The sequence below is a fragment of the Mobula birostris genome, chromosome 8 (genome assembly GCF_030028105.1).
Source record: "Mobula birostris isolate sMobBir1 chromosome 8, sMobBir1.hap1, whole genome shotgun sequence".
Taxonomy (NCBI): domain Eukaryota; kingdom Metazoa; phylum Chordata; class Chondrichthyes; order Myliobatiformes; family Myliobatidae; genus Mobula; species Mobula birostris.
The window spans coordinates 64585288-64604785 of NC_092377.1; the positions used below are offsets into that span (position 1 = coordinate 64585288).

Here is a 19498-nt window from a genome sequence, read left to right on the forward strand (position 1 = left end):
TTCAGTGTAAAGATATGTACGGTAGTACATTTCTTGGCAAGGAACAGAGGAAGGTCGCAAATTGTTATCCTTACCTCATTTAAGTGGCTGATAATGACTTGATGGGAAATGTTAGTAAACTACTGACCAGTGAAAGAATTCACAATTACAACCAATTCTGCTTTTTGAATTTGAATTGAGTTGACTTTATTTCTTACATCCTTCACATACATGAGGAGCAAAAATCTTTATGTTACATTTCCATCTAAATGTGCAATCATTGTAATTTATAATAACTTATAATAAGTAGAACAGTCAATGTAATATAGAGTACACTCAAATCAGCGTGAGGTAATCAGTCTGATGGCTTGATGGAAGAAGTTGTCCTGGAGTCTGTTGGTCCTGGCTTTTATGCTGCGGTACCATTTCCTGGATGGTAGCAGCTGGAATAGATTGTGGTTGAGGTGGCTCGGGTCCCCAATGATCCTTCAGGCCCCTTTTTCACACCTGTCTTTGTAAACGTCCTGAATCATGTGAAGTTCACAACTACAGATGTGCTGGGCTGTCCGCACCACTCTCTGCAGAGTCCTGCGATTAAGGGAGGTACAGTCCCCTTACCAGGCAGTGATGCAGCCAGTCAGGATGCTCTCAATTGTGCCCCTGTAGAAAGTTCTTAGGATTTGGGGGCCCATACCAAACTTCCTCAACCGTCTGCAGTGAAAGAGGCGCTGTTGTGTGCTGGTGTGCACAGACCACGTGAGGTCCTCGGTGATGTGGATGCTGAGGAACTTAAAGCTGTTTACCCTCTCAACTTCTGATCCATTGATGTCAATAGGGGTTAGCCCATCTCCATTCCTCCTGTAATCCACAACCAGCTCCTTTGTTTTTGTAACATTGAGGAAGAGGTTGTTTTCTTGTCACCACTGTGTCAGAGAGATGACTTCTTTCCTGTAAACCACCTCGTTATTGTTTGAGATTAGGCCAATCAACGCAGAGTCATTGGCAAATTAGCAGATTAGAGCTGTGGGTGGCGACAGTCATATTCAGGAATATTCACAATATTAGGTATTTTAAGATAGCTCCATAGTTGTCACTTTTCTTCTTAACCTGGGGATAATTGAAGTGTCTCTACCATTGCAGACCAAATCCAGAATAAAATAAATAAACAAAATAATGCAAAAATTAAACCATTAGCATTGACAAACATAATTTGATTATTCCTGGTAGAAAATTGGTTGGCTTTCATGTGTTCAAGAACTATGAGATTCTACACAATCCTGTCCCTAGAAAGATTTTCCTCCAGTTTCATTCAGCTGTTAACCATCATGCTTTAGTCTGAAATCTATTTCACAGACAGCATTTCGAAGAGAAGAATGAAGAGGTTGGTTGCTTGACTGAAATTTTTCCAATTTCAGATCATGCATACGTTGCTGCTTTCATTTAGTTATGTACCTTAAAATTAAAAGCATAATTTTGGTCTCTACTACCTTACTGTTTCAAATAGTTTCATTCCAATTGGTTCGATTAAGTTATTATATTAACTTCATTAACTGGGCCAAAAAGACAGAAATGGTTTCAAAGCATTTCCTCACAACAAAAGGATGCATGGTCACATTAAAACACTGAAGTAATGAGATCACCCTTTTTTTGTGCAATGCCAACCAGGACTATTTCGAATTTTGTTCAATGTTTGTTATAATTCAGATAAACTGCATAATTTACTTTGGCAGATTGCCAACAAATACTGTTCCCTAACAACCTTGAAGTATATATAATTGCTCCAAAGAATGAGAAAATTAGCAAGTGTTGGTTGGCAAAACATCCACGATTGTCCTGCATGAAGTCAGCAAACACCACAGATTGGGCTTACACCCAAAAGCCCTCCATATTCTTATTAGTACTGATTTTTTTTTTGGCTGAGCTGGAGTGTTCATTTGAATTCCAAAACACATTGCCTTACAAAGATTAATATATAATACATGCCAAAATCCATTCGAGTTTACCTTCCACCCAGGTGAATATGACTGTAGTTAACAATGTACACCCAGTGGTTACTCCATTACACTGGGGTTAGAGGCCTCTGAGCGGACCATTTCTGTCAACTTAGCCACAGCTGAGAGAGAGCAGGCGCTGGGCACAGAATGAGGAGCGTGAATGAGTATTTGAAAGATATTTTATAGCCATTAAACCTGTGAGTTAATACAACTAATGAAAAAGTGCCAAACTGAAACACATCCGATTACTTTCTGAAAGAGTACAAGTGATTTTTTTTGTACGGGAATTTAAAAAATATCTATACATGTACATGAGAATTACTGACAATACATCAGAGCAGATTTTCTTAGTGGTTACCAGGGATGCAAAGGCAACATTGTTGGATTAGAATTACAAGCAGAGGTACATTATGCCTAACTGTCATTCAGTACTGATCTAATTGTCAAGTTGGGCTTTGTGCTGACACTAGATGTCCCCATCAGTTTGTTAATATTGGAAATATCCACTGGTACAATGCAACCTTTGTTCTCTTCGTTGCAGCTCTTCTGTGCTATTCAAGATATTTACTCTACCACAGAAACACTGCATCCAGGTCTACTTATACATATAATTTATGGATGTCCGTTGGTATGGAATCAGAATCAGAATCAGATTTATTATCACCGGCATGTGACGTGAAATGTGTTAACTTAGCAGCAGCAGTTCAATGCAATACATAATATAGAAGAGAAAAAATAAATAAAATAAAAAATGATAATAATAAATAAGTAAATCAATTACCGTATACGTATATTGAATAGATTAAAAAACGTGTTAAAAAACAAAAATACTGCATATTAAAAAAAGTGACGTGGTGTCCAAGGGTTCAATGTCCATTTAGGAACCAGATGGCAGAGAGGAAGAAGCAGTTCCTGAATCACTGAGTGTTTGCCTTCAGACTTCTGTACCTCCTACCTGATGGTAACAGTGAGAAAAGGGCATGCCCTTGGTGCTGGAGGTCCTTAATAACGGACGCTGCCTTTCTGAGACACTGCTCCCTGAAGATGTCCTGGGTACTTTGTAGGGTAGTAGCCAAGGTGGGGCTGACTAAATTTACAACCCTCTGCAGCTTCTTTTGGTCCTGTGCAGTAGCTCCCCTCATACCAGACAGTGATGCAGCCTGTCAGAATGCTCTCCATGGTACATCTATAGAAGTTTTTGAGTGTATTTGTTGACATACCAAATCTTTTCAAACTCCTAATGAAGTATAGCCACTGTCTTGCCTTATTTATAACTACATTGATATGCTGGGACCAGGTTAGATCCTCAGAGATCTTGACACCCAGGAACTTGAAACTGCTCACTCTCTCCACTTCCGATCCCTCTATGAGTATTAGTATGTGTTCCTTCGTCTTACCCTTCCTGAAGTCCACAATCAGCTCTTTCATCTTACTGACGTTGAGTGCCAGGTTGTTGCTGCGACACTACTCCACTAGTTGGCATATCTCACTCCTGTACACCTTCTCGACTATGTCTGAGATTCTACCAATAATGGTTGTATCATCAGCTAATTTATCAATGGCATTTGAGTTATGCCTAGCCACACAGTCATGTGTATACAGAGAGTAGAGCAGTGGGCTAATCACACACCCCTGAGGTGCGCCAGTAGTAATCGTCAATGAGGGGGAGCTGTTATCACCAGTCCGCACAGACTGTAGTCTTCTGGTTAGTCTTCCAATTGCAGAGGGAGGTAAAGAGGCCCAGGTTCTGCAACTTCTCAGTCAGGATTGTGGAAATGATGGTATTAAATGCTGAGCTGTAGTCGATGAACAGCATCCTGACATGAGTGTTTGTGTTGTCCAGGTGGTCTAAAGCCGCGTGGAGAGCCATTGAGAATGCATCTGCCGTTGACCTATTGTGGGGATAGGCAAATTGCAATGGGTCCAGGTCCTTGCTGAGGCAGGAGTTCAGTCTAGTCATGACCAACCTCTCAAAGCATTTCATCACTGTAGATGTGAGTGCTACCGGGCGATAGTCATTAAGGCAGCTCACATTATTCTTCTGAGGCACTGATATAATTGTTGCTTTTTTGAAGCACGTGGGTCTTCTGCCGTAGCAATGAGAGATTGAAAATGTCCTTGAATATTCCCATTAGCTGGTTGGCACAGGTTTTCAGAGCCTTACCAGGTACTGCATCAGGACCTTCTCCCTTGTGAGGGTTCACTCTCTTTAAAGACAGTCTAACATCAGCCTCTGAGACAGAGATCACAGGGTCATCAGGTGCAGCAGGGATCTTCACAGCTGTAGTTGTGTTCTCCCTTTCAAAGTAGGCATAGAATGCGTTAAGTTCATCTGGTAGTGAAGCATCGTTGCCATTCATGCTAATGGGTTTTGCTTTGTAGGAAGTAATGTCTTGTAAACCCTGCCAGAGTTGCCATGCATCCGATGTCGCCTCCAACCTCATTCGAAATTGTCTCTACACCCTTAAATTAGCCCTCCACAAATCATACCTGGTTTTCTGGTATAGGCCTGGGTCGCCAGACTTGAATGCCACAGATCTAGCCTTCAGCAGATGACATACCTCCTAGTTCATCCACGGCTTTTGATTTGGGAATGAACAGTAAGTCTTTGTAGGCACTCACTCATCCACACAGGTTTTAATGAAGTTGGTAACGACTGCAGCCTACTCATCCAGATTCAAAGATGCATCCCTGAATACAGTCCAGTCCACCAATTCAAAGCAGTCCTGTAGGTGCCCCTGTGCTTCCCTCGTCCAAACCTTCTTGGTGCTCACTGCTGGTGCTGCAGTCTTCAATCTCTGCCTATACTTAGGGAGTAGAAGTTTAGCCAGGTGATCAGACTTCCCGAAGTGAGGGCGTGGAATAGCACGGTAGGCATTCTTGATGGTGATGTAACAATGGTCCAAGTGTGTTGTTTCCCCTGGTATTGTAAGTGATCTGTTGATGGTAATTGCTTAGTGATTTTTTCAGACTGGCCTGGTTAAAATCTCCCAAAATGATGGTGAAGTCGTTAGGGTGCGCTGTTTCGTGCATGTTGATCCCATTGCTCAGATCACCTAAAGCCTGATTGACATTGGCCTGAGGTGGAATATTTACTGCTACCAAAGTGACCCTGGAGAACTCTCGTGGTAGCTGAAAAGGATGGCACTTAACTGCTAGATATTCCAGGTCTGGTGAGCAGAACTGGGACAGCACTGATATATCTGTGCACGAAAAAGAGTTGATCATGAGGCATATTCCTCCACCTCTGGTTTTGAGAGACTGTACAGGTCTATCCTGACAGTGTATAGTAAATCCGTCCATCTGAATTGCTGCATCTGGTACAGAAGAGGTTAGCTTTATTTTGAGGCTATTTCAACCCTTTTCCTTGTCTTTACCCAGTTGGATTAATTAATATTAGGCTTTTAGACATATCCACTCTCACTTGCTGTAACCCTTACCAGTTCACTGTAATGAAGATGCAGATTCTGTTCATAGCTCATTCAGATCAGGTCATTTCCACTCACCCACCCAGAGAGAAAAAGCTTCACATGTGTCAGGTGGGAAAACCCCTTGAACAATAAAAAGATTATCACCTCAGAAGGCCCACATGAAGGCAATGGTGCTCTGTCTGTTTGTGTTCTTTTTTTCTCACTCTTTCAAGTTTACACTATGTAATGCACTGACCAAGAAGGTATAGTTTTTTTTTGCAATATTACTTCTTTTTATATATTTTTGTCATGAATCAAGTATATTTTTGAAATTTAAAAATGCCTGTCAGATACCCATTTTACACTGTGCCTACTTTTATACTTGACTGACTTAATGGACAAAAGAGTTTTACCTTGTGGGTTTGGCACCATTTGTCCTCATTATATAAAGCAGCTGCAGATTCATTAAAACCCATCTTGCACTATCACATGAAGTCAAAATTATCCCTTGTGGAGGTCAGTTTGATTAATTGACAAAAAATATCCACGAACCTGTTGGTGTCCTTGATGTGAATTCAGGATCAAAGTGGAAAGTATCCTCTGGTCTTCCTACTGCTGGTTTAAATGGTGGTTTAATTTCCTTCCTGTATAATTTCTGTTGATAAATAATGTACTTTGGTCACTCAAGATTAAGTAAGATACATTTTCATTTCTGCTGTTCTTGAATACCATGGCTAATACCTTTTATTAAACTTCAGTTAGTGCATTTTCAGCAGAGTAATTGATCTCTAAAATACACATTCTTCAGCATGGTAGGACTTTGTATAGAGAAAATTTAAATTTATTTCACAACAAATTCACTTTCACCCTTAATTGTATTCAATATTGTATCTGCTACAGAAAGGTGTTTGCTACTATATAACCACAAGGTTAAATACTGCCAAGTCCAACAAAACACTTTTTATTACTGCATTTATTTTCAAATGAGAAATAACATATGAAAGAGAGCCTTGTGTCAGAAAAATGTTAAACCACTAAGGTGATAATTGTAAACTAGTTAGGGAGTTTCTTAAGCCTTTTTTTAACATTGCCTTTTTATTATTCCTATGCCAACCTCCAAATGTCCGTCTCTTTTCCTGCAATCAGGCAGTGGCTGAAATTAGCAATATGGGATTCCAGATGGCTCTTATGATTTAATTGGTATTTAATTAACTCAGGTATCTCAAGGGATACTTATGTTGCTAATCTGTTGCTAATAACCTGGCCATAACAACGTTCTTTTCCCAGAAGGTCAGCTGTGATTATACACCTTCACTGTCAGCAATCCTGACGATGAAAGTATTATCCTTTTTTATCATTTAATTTTGCCTCTAACAAGCACTTGGACATAATTGGAGAAAAACTGACAGCACTGAGTTACAAGCTGGTCATGCTGATAGAAATCTATATTGACTATCTCTATGGGCTCTTTCCTTCCTACTTATCACTTAAATATTGCATGTTCCCTTTCTCTCACAGTTGAAACACATTTTCTCCCACATCATGAAGACCCTGGAGAGACTTGTTCTGGAGCTGCTCCGGCCTATGGTCAGGCCACACTTAGATCCCCTCCAGTTCGCCTACCAGCCCCGACTAGGAGTTGAGGATGTCACCGTCTTCCTGCTGAACTGTGTCTACGCCCACCTGGACAAGCCAGTGAGCACTGTGAGGGTCATGTTTTTTGACTTCTCCAGTGTGTTCAACACCATCCGCCCTGCTCTGCTGGGGCAGAAGCTGACAGCGATGCAGGTGGATGTTTCCCTGGTATCATGGATTCTTGATTACCTGACTGGCAGAACACAGTATGTGTGCTTGCAACACTGTGTGTCTGACAGAGTGATCAGCAGCACTGGAGCTCCACAGGGGACTGTCTTCTCTCCCTTTCTCTTCACCATTTACACCTCGGACTTCAACTACCGCACAGAGTCTTGTCATCTTCAGAAGTTTTCGGATGACTCTGCCATAGTTGCATGCATCAGCAAGGGAGATGAGGTTGAGTACAGGGCTACGGTAGGAAACTTTGTCACATGGTGTGAGCAGAATTATCTGCAGCTTAATGTGAAAAAGACTAAGGAGCTGGTGGTAGACCTGTGGAGAGCTAAGGTACCAGTGACCCCTATTTCCATCCAGGGGGTCAGTGTGGACATGGTGGAGGATTACAAATACCTGGGGATACGAATTGACAATAAACTGGACTGGTCTAAGAACACTGAGGCTGTCTACAAGAAGGGTCAGAGCCGTCTCTACTTCCTGAGGAGACTGAGGTCCTTTAACATCTGCCGGACGATGCTGAGGATGTTCTATGAGTCTGTGGTGGCCAGTGCTATCATGTTTGCTGGTGTATGCTGGGGCAGCAGGCTGAGGGTAGCAGACACCAACAGAATCAACAAACTCATTTGTAAGGCCAGTGATGTTGTGGGGATGGAACTGAGCTCTCTCACGGTGGTGTCTGAAAAGAGGATGCTGTCCAAGTTGCACGCCATCTTGGTCAATGTCTCCCATCCACTACATAATGTACTGGGTGGGCACAGGAGTACATTCAGCCAGAGGCTCATTCCTCCGAGATGCAGCACAGAGCATCATAGGAAGTCATTCCTGCCTGTGGCCATCAAACTTTACAACTCCTCCCTCGGAGGGTCAGACACCCTGAGCCGGTAGACTGGTCCTGGACTTATTTCATAATTTACTAGCATAATTTACATATTACTATGTAACTATTTATTACTATTTTCTATTACTATTTATTATTTCTATGACTATTACTATTTACTAATAGTAACATGGTTACTATTTCTATTACTATTTATTATTTATGGTGCAACTGTAATGAAAACCAATTTCCCCCAGGATCAATAAAGTATGGCTACTACTACTACTACTACTAAACCCAAATGCCAGAGAATTCCTTTGTCTTGCCACAAAGCATCAGTCCAAATTATAAATCATAATCTTGAGTATAAACCTGAATCAACTGCTTTCTGACTTATATAATTGTACCAAGCTAATACCATTATGATCCACTAAGGTGATATAAAACACTGCACTTTATGTTCCAGTGTAACCACAAACTATTTTTTTTTTGAGTTCTTTGAGTAGAGCCATGCTCAACATTTACTTTTGCTTAGCAATGCAAGGTTCTGTAGATGGAAGGTCTGTTTAGGTTCATGGATGGTGGTGAGGGAGGAGGTATAGGGACAGGTGCTTCAATGCCTATTGCACCCAACAGAGGGCTCAGTGATAGAGCAGGACATTGCTATGACTGAGTTGAGACACCCACTCTTAGAGCCTGCTTTAATGGAGATTGTTGGACTGTGGGAGAGAAAAGGAAATCTCAAGTTGTGTGTTACAAGGGGAAAATAAACAAAAATCAAGTAAGTTATATGTTTAATTATTTATCCCATACTTAATGTGTTCAATTATGGTTTTTAATTTATTTTCTTTTATTTATTTGGGAACAGCTCTGAACTGCAAGTTACCAGAAATCAAAGGCTTCCAGAAAGATTTCAGGCTTATTTTGGTATAGAAATGCCTTGGGAACGTATCCCATGAGGCCAGGTCTGCATATCATCTTAACACCCAGGTGAACTTGGCTTATGATCTATGGAAAGGTTTCAAAATTCCTATACATGAAGTTAAAGTTTCAAATTTTTGTTACAATCATTCTTAATCTATTGGAATTGAAATTGCCAACACTCTTCTCTGAATCAATCTTCCCACACACAACCGAATAGATAAGTCAGAAGGTAAGCATTGAAAAATGTTGTTTAATGGGGAATTCGGCTTCTGTCACTTTCAGCTTCTTTGATCTGATCTTTTCTTTTATTTTGCAACATTTTTGCATTAACCATCCCCTCATTCAATCATTCTGGCTTTCTACTTTATCGCAAAACTTCCTTACTATAAGCAAACAAATTAGGAGTTACTTGGACTCTTACAACTGCTCCACATTTTAATAAAACCATGAGTTGATCTGGTTGTAATCTCAATTTTACAGTCCTATCCACCCATTTTAACCTTTTACTCCCTTGTTTAGTGAGTATCTTCCTCTCCAGCAGAAAGTTTCAGAACTGGCTTCCATTGCTTGTCGAGGAATAGAGTTTCAAAGGCTCACATTTCAGTTTTAAATTGGAAACTCCTTATTCATAAAAGGTAATCCCATAGTTCTACATTATCCCCAAGAAGGAAGTGCCTCTCCATATCTACCCTGCCAAATACCCACAATACAAGTTTGTTCTTTCCCCTACTTCCCTTTTCTGTCCCTATTTTAAATATTTTCGCTTTCTAACTTTTTCCTGTTCTGTTGAAAAGGTAACTATGTTTCTCTATCTACAGATAACTGACGTTCTGAGCATTCCAAGAATTTCTATATTTATTTCACATTTCCCGAATCCACAGTACTTTGTTTTTGTATGAATAGATAAGCATATTAATATATAGATAGTGAATATGCAAACTTTCATTAAGGAAGTTTATAGCAATGCACTACTATGTTAAAAAGAGTTACTGAAGATTCAGAGTGAGCACCTAGAAAGTTACTATTACCAATAGTAAATAATTAAAAAAAACATTTTGCCATATGTGAGTGACAAACTTAACTGGAAAACTACCAATTTTTAAAGAATTAGCAAATTAGTTCAAGATAATCTGTTACTTTTTATATAACTAATTTATTTCTGATTATTGAAACAGACTTCAAAACAACAACTTTAATTGTGGACTTGTAAGGTCTCTATCAAGTGAGAGACACAATGGAGCACTCATCTCAAATTTGGAAATCCATAAAAATTCATTTTCATTTTACATCAGCTGCAGGATGCAAGTTCCCATTTTAACAAGTGGGTGTACATAGTCCCAATGTAAACTGGTTTCAAGCAAGTCTGAGTTATTGCCTCAGTGCTTTGTACAATATTTCATACAGAATCATCTCAAACATGACACCACCTATAGGAGATCTAACTTGTTGGGTGATTAGGAAAAATAAACCCATGATGCTCCTGTTCCAGAACAAGGACGTCTCAACCTCAGTCTGAGCTGACTAGCTGACCTGCGACGAAACCCTGCTTCTGTGGCCACAAATGCTGCCAGATTTTTTGAATGCTTCCACCATTTTATTATACATTTCAACTTTTGAACAATGATGTGCACAAATTTGGAGGCTGAGATACGAGCCATTGTCAACTCATTCATGGAAGCTTACAATAGAATAGGTCATAAACTTAACATCAATAAGACAAATGTCCCTGACAACTGCTCTTGTACAGCAGCACCTTACAAGCTAAAGGTACACGATAAGATCCAGAAAAATGTACTCATCGTCCCCCTCATATCTCAGTGAGGGCAGTGACAAAATTCCCTATTACCTATACTGCTCTGGCACAGCACTTGGCCATCTGAAGAAAAGTGTGTTGGAAGATCAAGAACTCAAGCTGAGGAGAAAGCTCATAGTCTACCAGGTAACAACAATCCCTGCCCTTCTAAGCTCTTCTGAAAGCTAGGCAACCAACAGCAGACACCTCAAAGCACTAGAAAGATACTATCAATACTACAACTGCAAAATGCTGCCAAAATAAACAGGAGAGGCAAACCAATGTCAGTATCCTCTCCCAGAACAATATCCCCATCATCAATGCTCTAACTACCTTCCTTGGGTACATGCTCAAAAATAAATACTCTGATCCAAGCGGCATTGCTGCAGAAGATTACTAGGTAGGCAAAATAAAAAGATTCAAAGATATTCTCAAAATATCCTTGAAGAAGTGTAATGACTTATGGCCAGCCTATGGGTTAATGATGGTTCAAAAGGGAAAACAGCATTTCGGACAGCACAGAGAACCTTGAATCCTTGCAGTGGAAGCACCAGCTCGTGCATTATAAGCAACAGACTATGTCCCACACCACAACCCAATCCAACCTCAGACCACAGCTCCCACATTCACCTCATTAGTCACCTCATAACCCACGGAACTAAAGGCCTAGGGAACGTTGCAGAAAATACTTTATACCCATACCACTTTGCATTACAACAACCTGATTATCCCATTTCATGAGACCCTCTAAAAACAACAAAAGCCAAAGTCTATCAAATTACTCTGCATAGCATAAACAAGGCATGTATTTTATTTTAAACAGTACTAATTGTAAATAAGCTGATTAGGAACATTAAGTATTTTTCATTCGTAAGAGAAAAATTCAAACTGTTAGCCTTCAGAATGACAGTGATGCACTTACATTCCAGTCTATAGTTGCAAAGAAACAATGCCGTTTTATCTCCTCAACACCATCAGGTCCAGCACCTTAAAACCACATAAAAATACAAGCAAAAAAACAGTGCTTCTGAAAAGTCATTGTTTAATAAAGTGCAACATTCTGATCTATGCATCACACAAATTGGAATTTGTATCTTTGGGACGTAGAGTCATTGAATCATACAGCACACACAGAGGCTCTTTCATTCACTTCTGCACCCACCATCAAACACCTAACCATATCCTTCCATTTCCCAGTTCTCAATGTGTGGACTTCTATGCAAAGGCTTTCTCAAGTGTCACCTTGAATGTACTTCTTAAAGTATTGTGAGAATACTCTACTACCCTAATCTGACCACGCATTCCAAATTTCACCCACTCTAAACGTAATGTGGCTCAAATGAAAGCTAATACCACATTCACAATTATTTTACTTCATGCTATATGATGTCAAAATCAGTATTCTCTTTAGAGCATTGTTTTTTTATGAAATATAAAGCTGCATTCTAAATTTAAATATCTTCTTTATAATAATAGCATGCATAAAATGATTAAAAGACAACAATATGACTAACAAAATTAGACATGAGTTTCTCATTTTATTGTTCAGATCTCAATTTGATTTTAAGAAGAAGATTGTAAGATCAAATAATTTCCCATCTTTAGAAAGTAATTTTATGCTGTATCACTTTTGTTAATATAATGTTCTTTCTTTACCTGATAACTATTTTTATTTCTTTGGAAACATTGAGAAGAAAAAGCTGAAGAAAAGATACTTAAAATAAAAGATGAGGCCAGGACCAAATGGGATAAAAGGCAAAATATGTGCCTGGCGTCAGACGAGGTAGGAGAGGTCCTTAATGAATACTTTGTTTTGGTATTCACCAATGAGAAGGACCTTGACAAACATGAGGTCAGTGTAGAACAGGCTAATATGCTGGAACATGTTCAGGTTAAGAAAGAGGATATGTTGGAACTTTTCAAAAACACTAGGGTAGATAAGTTCCCAGGGTTGGATGGGATATATCCCAGATGACTACAGGAGGAGAGAGAGGAGATTGTTGCATAATTGGCAATGATCTTTGCATCATCACTGGCCACGGAGGTTGTGTCAGAACATTGGAGGATTGCAAATGTTATTGCTTTGTTCAAGAAAGGAAATAATGGGAATTATAGACCAGTGAGTCTTACATTAGTGGTTGGCAAACTATTGGAGAGGATTCTTAGTGACAGGATTTTAAAGCGTTTGGAGAAGCATAGTCAGATTAGGGATAGTCAGCATGGCTTTGTGAGGGACAAGTCGTGCCTCATGAACCTGATTAAAGTTCTTGAGGAAGTGACAAAACAAGTTGATGAAGGTAAAACAGTGGATATGGTGTATTGTATTTTAATATGGCATTTGCAAGGTTCCCCAAGGTAGACTCATTAAGAAACTCTGAAGCAAGAGATTCATGGAAAGTTTGCCATGAGGATTTGGAATTGCCTTGCCCACAGAAGGCAGAGGATGGTAGTAAATTGAGCATATTCATCCTGGAGGTCCATGACTAGGAATGTTCCAAGGGATCCATTCTAGGACCTTGCTCTTTGTGATTTTTATAAATGACTTGGATGAGGAAAGGAAAGGGCTAGTACATTTGCAGATGGCATAAAGGTTGTTGGTGTTGCAGATATTGTAGAAGATTGTCATAGATAACAATAGGACATTGACAGAATACAAAGCTGGGCTGAGAAGTAGCAGATAGAGTTCCATCCAGTGATATACTTAGAAAGGTCAAACTTGAAGGTTGGTTTAATGGCAAGATTCTTAGCAGTGTGGGGGAACAGAGGAACCTTGAGGTACAAGTCCGTAGATCCATCAAAGATGCTGTGCAAGTCGATCAGGTGGTTAAGAAGGTTTATAGTATGTTGGCTTTCATTAGTCGAGGGATTGAGTTCAAGAGCCATGAGGTAATGTCGCAGCTCTATAATATTCCAGTTGAACCAGTCTTGGAATATTGTCTTCAGTCCTAGTCACCTCATTAAAGGAAGGATGTGGACAGTCATTGCATTCTTCCCTGGGAGGTAATGGCTAATATGAGGACATACTTTTGAGGTGTTTGAAGGAAAGTGGAGGGTGGGATATCAGAGGCAAGTTTTTAAAACTCAGAGTGTTAAGTACATCTGAATGCACCACCAGGGGTAGTGCAAGAGGCAGGTGCATTTGAGACATTTAAGAGACTCTTAGGCACATGGATGAAAGAAATATAGAGGGCTATGTGTGAGGGAAAGGTTAGATTAATCTTGGAACGGGTTAAAAGGTCAGAATAACATCCTGAGTAGGAGACTCTGCAGTGTGCTGTTCTTTCCTATGTTCTGTGTTTTTCAAATTTCCTTAACCAATGAAACTGATCATTTCAAAATGTATGCTCATTTACAAAAGAGAATAAAATAATGACAGATAAATCAGTTTCCTTTATCTTAATTCCATCAGAAAAATCTTTCAATGGCAAGAGCGATGAATCACAACTAAATGGAAATATACTAATTAACTTCTTTCACAGACCCCAAATGTGTCAGCTGCTCTCTGCTTTGATGTCTATGAATAAATTAGCAATGCTCTTTGGTAAAGTGTACAGATTAATATCATATAATTAAGAATGGTTAATTTCCTGATCTACACTTCCAGTTGGTCTTGCAATTTTACAGGGACAATATAAACCATATCTACCTAGTCTGTTACAAGGATTCCGCTTGAAAAGTGCTCGTAAAAGGCTTTGGGCTTCTGGGCTTAAGAATTGTGGCATTCCCAGTTTTGCTCTAGAAAACAAACATGACAAATATCTCTCAGTCATTAAAGCAAACAGAATTATTTTAAAACAGTTTGGGGAAATGTATTTCCTTTCTCCTCTGACTTCCCTCTTATTCCTTATCTTTCACTTCCTCTCCTGTTAATCTTGCCAAAGGATGGACCCTGATGATACTTTGGTTAAACAATCATTTGGGAACTGAGGACCAAGAGAGATACTGACAGGAACCTGATGAGTCACAGTTGTCAATCCAACTGATAATATCCTGTGCATACTTGCGTAAGCACTCTCCAGGAGACATTACAAGTTGGCAGTTAGGAAGAAGTATTCTGACCGACTCTCTTCTTGGGCCAAGAACATTAAATGGAATTGTTATATCTATACCCAGGCCAAAATCAGCTGTCTGAATTTAGGTCACAGTTTAAATTTGGAACATCCCAGGTTTGTGCTGCTTTATAATTTTTGGCCTATTCAACCAAAGTCATACAGAATTTTACTAACTGTCATTCACTTTGTACCTCATAATGCAGCATTCTTTATTTGCCTTAGAAGCAATCTTAGATTATATTTTTATGTAATAAATAATGTCTGAGAACCTTTGGAATAAACAATAAGATACATGAAAAATTCTAAACAGATTCTAGAGAAGGAGGTAAATTGATCAGTTACAGTGTTTATTAATAGAGCCTGATTTTTTACCTTTGTATGGCATAAATACAGAAATGGGAGCTCTTTAAATCGTTTTTATTATACTGCCACATTTAAGTGAACAAGCCCTTATTTGATCATGGAAGTGCCCAATCTTCACTTAATATTTCTTTTCAAAATAGATCTGAGGACCGAATTTGCTTTTTCAGATATTTGGGGAACTCTTTCACGACCTTGAAAACTGGCTGCTCGCTCCTCTGCCATGCTGCCTGGTCCAGTGTGGTTCTGACACAGTATTTTACTGGGAGCCCATTCCCAGCACATCGGTGTGGCATGGTTCGTTCAGCACAAACAGGCTGCTGCAATCATATAATAGCTTTGACAGTTAGTAGTGCTCTGCAGTAGGTGACCTAACCTTGTAAGCTGGGAAGCATGTGGAAGTCTGCAGCTACTTTAGACCAACTCCAGATTGGGAAAATAAGAGCTTTTGTGAGGAATACCAGGCAAGACAAGATGGAATTGATGATATCAGAGCAAAAGATTTAATAATGCAGTGACACACATGAAAGTTGCTGGTGAACGCAGCAGGCCAGGCAGCATCCCTAGGAAGAGGTACAGTCGACGGTTCAGGCCGAGACCCTTCGTCAGGACTGTTAGGACAGTCCTGACGAAGGGTCTCGGCCTGAAACGTCGACTGTACCTCTTCCTAGAGATGCTGCCTGGCCTGCTGCGTTCACCAGCAAATTTGATGTGTGTTGCTTGAATTTCCAGCATCTGCAGAATTCCTGTTGTTTTCGCTAATAATGCAGTGAGTTGCTTTGGTACGAAGAGTAATGGAGCAAAAGTGCCCGACAGATATCCCTACTACTATATCCTAGACTGAGAATGGCTTTGAGTAGTAGGGCAAATAGAAAAGTGTGTTTCAGTACATACATTTAGACATGCAGAGACATGGGGAAGTAAGCCACATGATCCAACCCCATTAAGCACCTAGGTTACTGCAATTGTACGGTATAACTTGGTTAAAAGCAGCAGCTTCTCATTATACATGAAAAATAGGATATTGGTTCAGATATAATCGCTTGTGCTTTTCCTTTCTTCCAAAGCATCAGGAGTTATTCTTCATCGTGCACTGGGGCTAACCAGACAAAGCAGTGATAATTCTCACACAAAACTTACTTGAGGATAAGTGCCATGGTTTCCTTTCTGTCTTTTCCTTGAAAAGGCAATGACCCCGTCAACATTTCAAACTAGGCAATAAGGTTAAAACAGGTACGTTAGAGACATCACCAATGTCAAATAGCTCTGCCAACATGATCTGCATGCTTCATTTGGCTGTTCAAATCAGTCACCCAATCAGTAACAAAATGAAGATATTTACCAAACAAATAACCTGTTGGACTTTCATAAATATGGTTTGTACTGTGAAAATCTCTCTCTCTCTCTCAATAATAGTTGGGTTGAATAGGGACAATACTAATGGAAAAGATAGCTTATTAAACAGGCTCTATGGTGATTATGGAAAATCATGAACAAAGCTGTATAGTGTGCTAGTCCGAAATTAGCTTCTGCAGAAAGATTCTGTGATTTCATAGACAAAAGGCTTTTGTTTGGTTTCAAATTGATACAAACATGGAAAGTTGCCAGTTTTTAAGCCTCAGGTCTGTCTTGAGCACAAGGATCTCATATTATGTCATTATAATATATTTACTCATTTATCATTTCACAGATATTTGATGTTCTTTTACCAAGCTATCTTACAGGGCAAGACGTGGTGAAAAAAACATTCTAATACGAAAAATGAGGTAGTGGTCAGGGGTTCATAGACTGTTCGGAAATCCGAGGACGGAGGGAATGGAGCTGAGCCTGTGTCTTCATGCTCCTGTCTCTCCTCCCCTTCCCAGATTACTGTAATAAGAAAAAGGCATGTCTTAGATGGTGAGGGTCTTTAATGATGGATGCTGCATCTTTTAAATATGACCTCAATGGTGGAGAGGCTTGTGCCAATGAAGGAGCGGCTGAGTGTACAACCCTTAGGTCATAATGCTTTCTACGGTGTTTCTGCAGAAATCTCTCGTCTTTGGTGATCCCTTTTCGCACCTAATGAAGTATAGCTGCTGGATGCCTTCTTCATATCGCATCAGTATGCTGTGTGCAGGATAGATCCTCTCAGATCAGGAACTTGAACTGCTCACCCTTACCCCTGCTGACCGCTCAATGAGTGTTCTCCCAAACACCCCTTCCCCAATTCCACAACCAATTCCTTGGTCTTGCTGACGCTGAGTCAAGGTTGTGGTAGCAGAACTACTCAGTTATCTGATCTATCTCACTCCTATACACATCCTCATTGCCATCTGAGATTCTGCCAACAACGGTAGTGTCATCAGCGAATTTATAGATGGTGTTTGAGCTGTCCCTAGCCATGTAGTGATGAGTGTAGCCTAGACACATAGTGATGAGTGCAGAAAGAGTAGAGCAGTGGTTAAGCACACATCCTTTAGATGTCCTGTGTTGCTGGTCAATGAGGAGAAGTTGTTATTACTGAACTGCACTGACATGTGATCTCCCGATGAGGAAGAATTTGCTATCCTTACACTGACAGCCCTCAAATTAATGGTTTCTACAACACCTGGACAAAGAGGTGCAAAAAGACAAATGTAAAAGAAATAACAAAATATTGAGATAAAGGAAATGAAAAGGATTGGATTTACTAATGTAAAATAATGAAGTGGATACTATGGTAAATCTGATAAGAACATATTTTCTTCATTCAAAACCTACAATGCATTAATTGTGTGGAGACACATTAAAACTGGTTAAGAAAAGAACATATATCCAAATAATCATCCCATATTTTTGCAGCCACAACAAATTTATCCTCTTCCTTTCCTTCTAGGTTTAACAGATTCTTTTTAAGACTGGGTGGCTGGTAATCTCAAGCATCACTGGAAATTTCTATCCAATGAACTTTGCAGCTCTATATAATGGACTATTGTTCAGGTTTCAGTTATATTTCAAACAATTATTTTCAAATTGCTCCCTTGAAACAATTGCACCTTGTTTTTCCATGTGCATTTCCCTAATCCGTCATTTGGAAACAGTTTAAATTGGCCATGTACTAAAATCATTCCAAAATAAACAGCTAGATTAAAAACTAAAATATGCCATTCTAGTGAATGTTAAGAATCACATATTTAGTTTGCCAAGAATATTTAATGTTTGGATAGGCATTTCCAAGGTCTGCTGGGAAGAAAGAAAATAATACTCAGCATGTCAGTGGTTATATCTTAGCTGTTTAATAATTTGTAATGATGTTGAATCAAGATAATAGACAATATAGTTCAGATGACTGCTGACAGTGTATGAATAGTGGCAGATGTGTCCTGGATTAATGAAGAATATATCACTACACACAGTCAACTGGTAGCATTTACTATCTTGCTGAGCATGGTGCAGTGTTCCAAGATACGGAGAGAATATTCGGTCAAAAGTTTTATTTTACTTCTATGATAGTTTGTTCTTCAATGTTCAAGGTTAGATTTTGATGTTCCCTTCCTTAAAAAGATTTATCTATTAATTCACTAAATTCCATAATACACTGTCTGCTAAAACTAACAACATTGCAACTAAAAATAAAGTGTTACAAACAATAATGAAAAAGATATATTCTGCCTACTCTCTGTCATTCATTAAATGTTAATGTTTTTCATGCAGCATGAAAATAAAACTGCAGGCACTGTCATTTGACCTCATGTTGTATAATATCTCTGCAACCGAGTACATGTCAGCTGAAAATGATGCTGATTTCTGACACTGTTCACAGCTCTGTTAGACGAGAATCAAACCACAGGCTTGGTGAGTGGGCAGTACACAGTTTGCTTCCCAAAGCTGAGCTTTGAAGCATGAATATTAAACATGTAGACTCATTGGTAATGAGTATACTGCATGGATTTTAAAATAAATTAAAATTGAAATTCTATATATTTTCTATTCAACATAATACACATTTCCTCCAAGTCACCAGGACACATTCATTTTCCACAGAGGTTTTAATGAGAATGTGCTAAACACCAAGAGGGGCTAAGTTAAAAACAGACAATTTAAAGAACTGTGGTCACTACTTTTGCACATAGATGACTTGCAGACTATTTTGGAGGGCAACATAATGACAGCGATACATCAAACAGGAGCTTAAGCCTCAATCCTAAAATGGTACTCTAACATAAATCTTGGTTTGCTAAGATACCATATTCACAGTCCTTTAATTTCAGTAATGTGAATGTGGACAAATTTGTGGATGATACAAAGGTTCTTGGAGGGGCAGGTAGTGTTGAGAAAGCAGAGAGTCTGCAGAAGGGCTTGGACAGATTAGGAGAATGGGAAAGAAGTGGCAGATG

The 19498-nt window shown here is 39.4% G+C and overlaps 1 protein-coding gene across 11 annotated transcripts in view; it reads right to left on the reverse strand.

The window, feature by feature from the left end:
* Positions 1 to 19498, reverse strand: part of rps6ka2 (ribosomal protein S6 kinase, polypeptide 2) — a 324857-nt gene that overhangs the window by 41771 nt on the left and 263588 nt on the right. For 10 of the 11 annotated variants that reach the window (XM_072265327.1, XM_072265321.1, XM_072265320.1 and 7 more), the window contains 4 exons: positions 16281 to 16351; positions 14375 to 14463; positions 11651 to 11715; positions 5936 to 6038 (listed from right to left, as the gene is read on the reverse strand). In XM_072265327.1, coding sequence (XP_072121428.1) covers positions 5936 to 6038; positions 11651 to 11715; positions 14375 to 14463; positions 16281 to 16351 — 328 coding nt within the window. The remainder of the gene's footprint in view (positions 1 to 5935; positions 6039 to 11650; positions 11716 to 14374; positions 14464 to 16280; positions 16352 to 19498) is intronic. The other variant, XM_072265323.1, reaches the window with a different exon arrangement.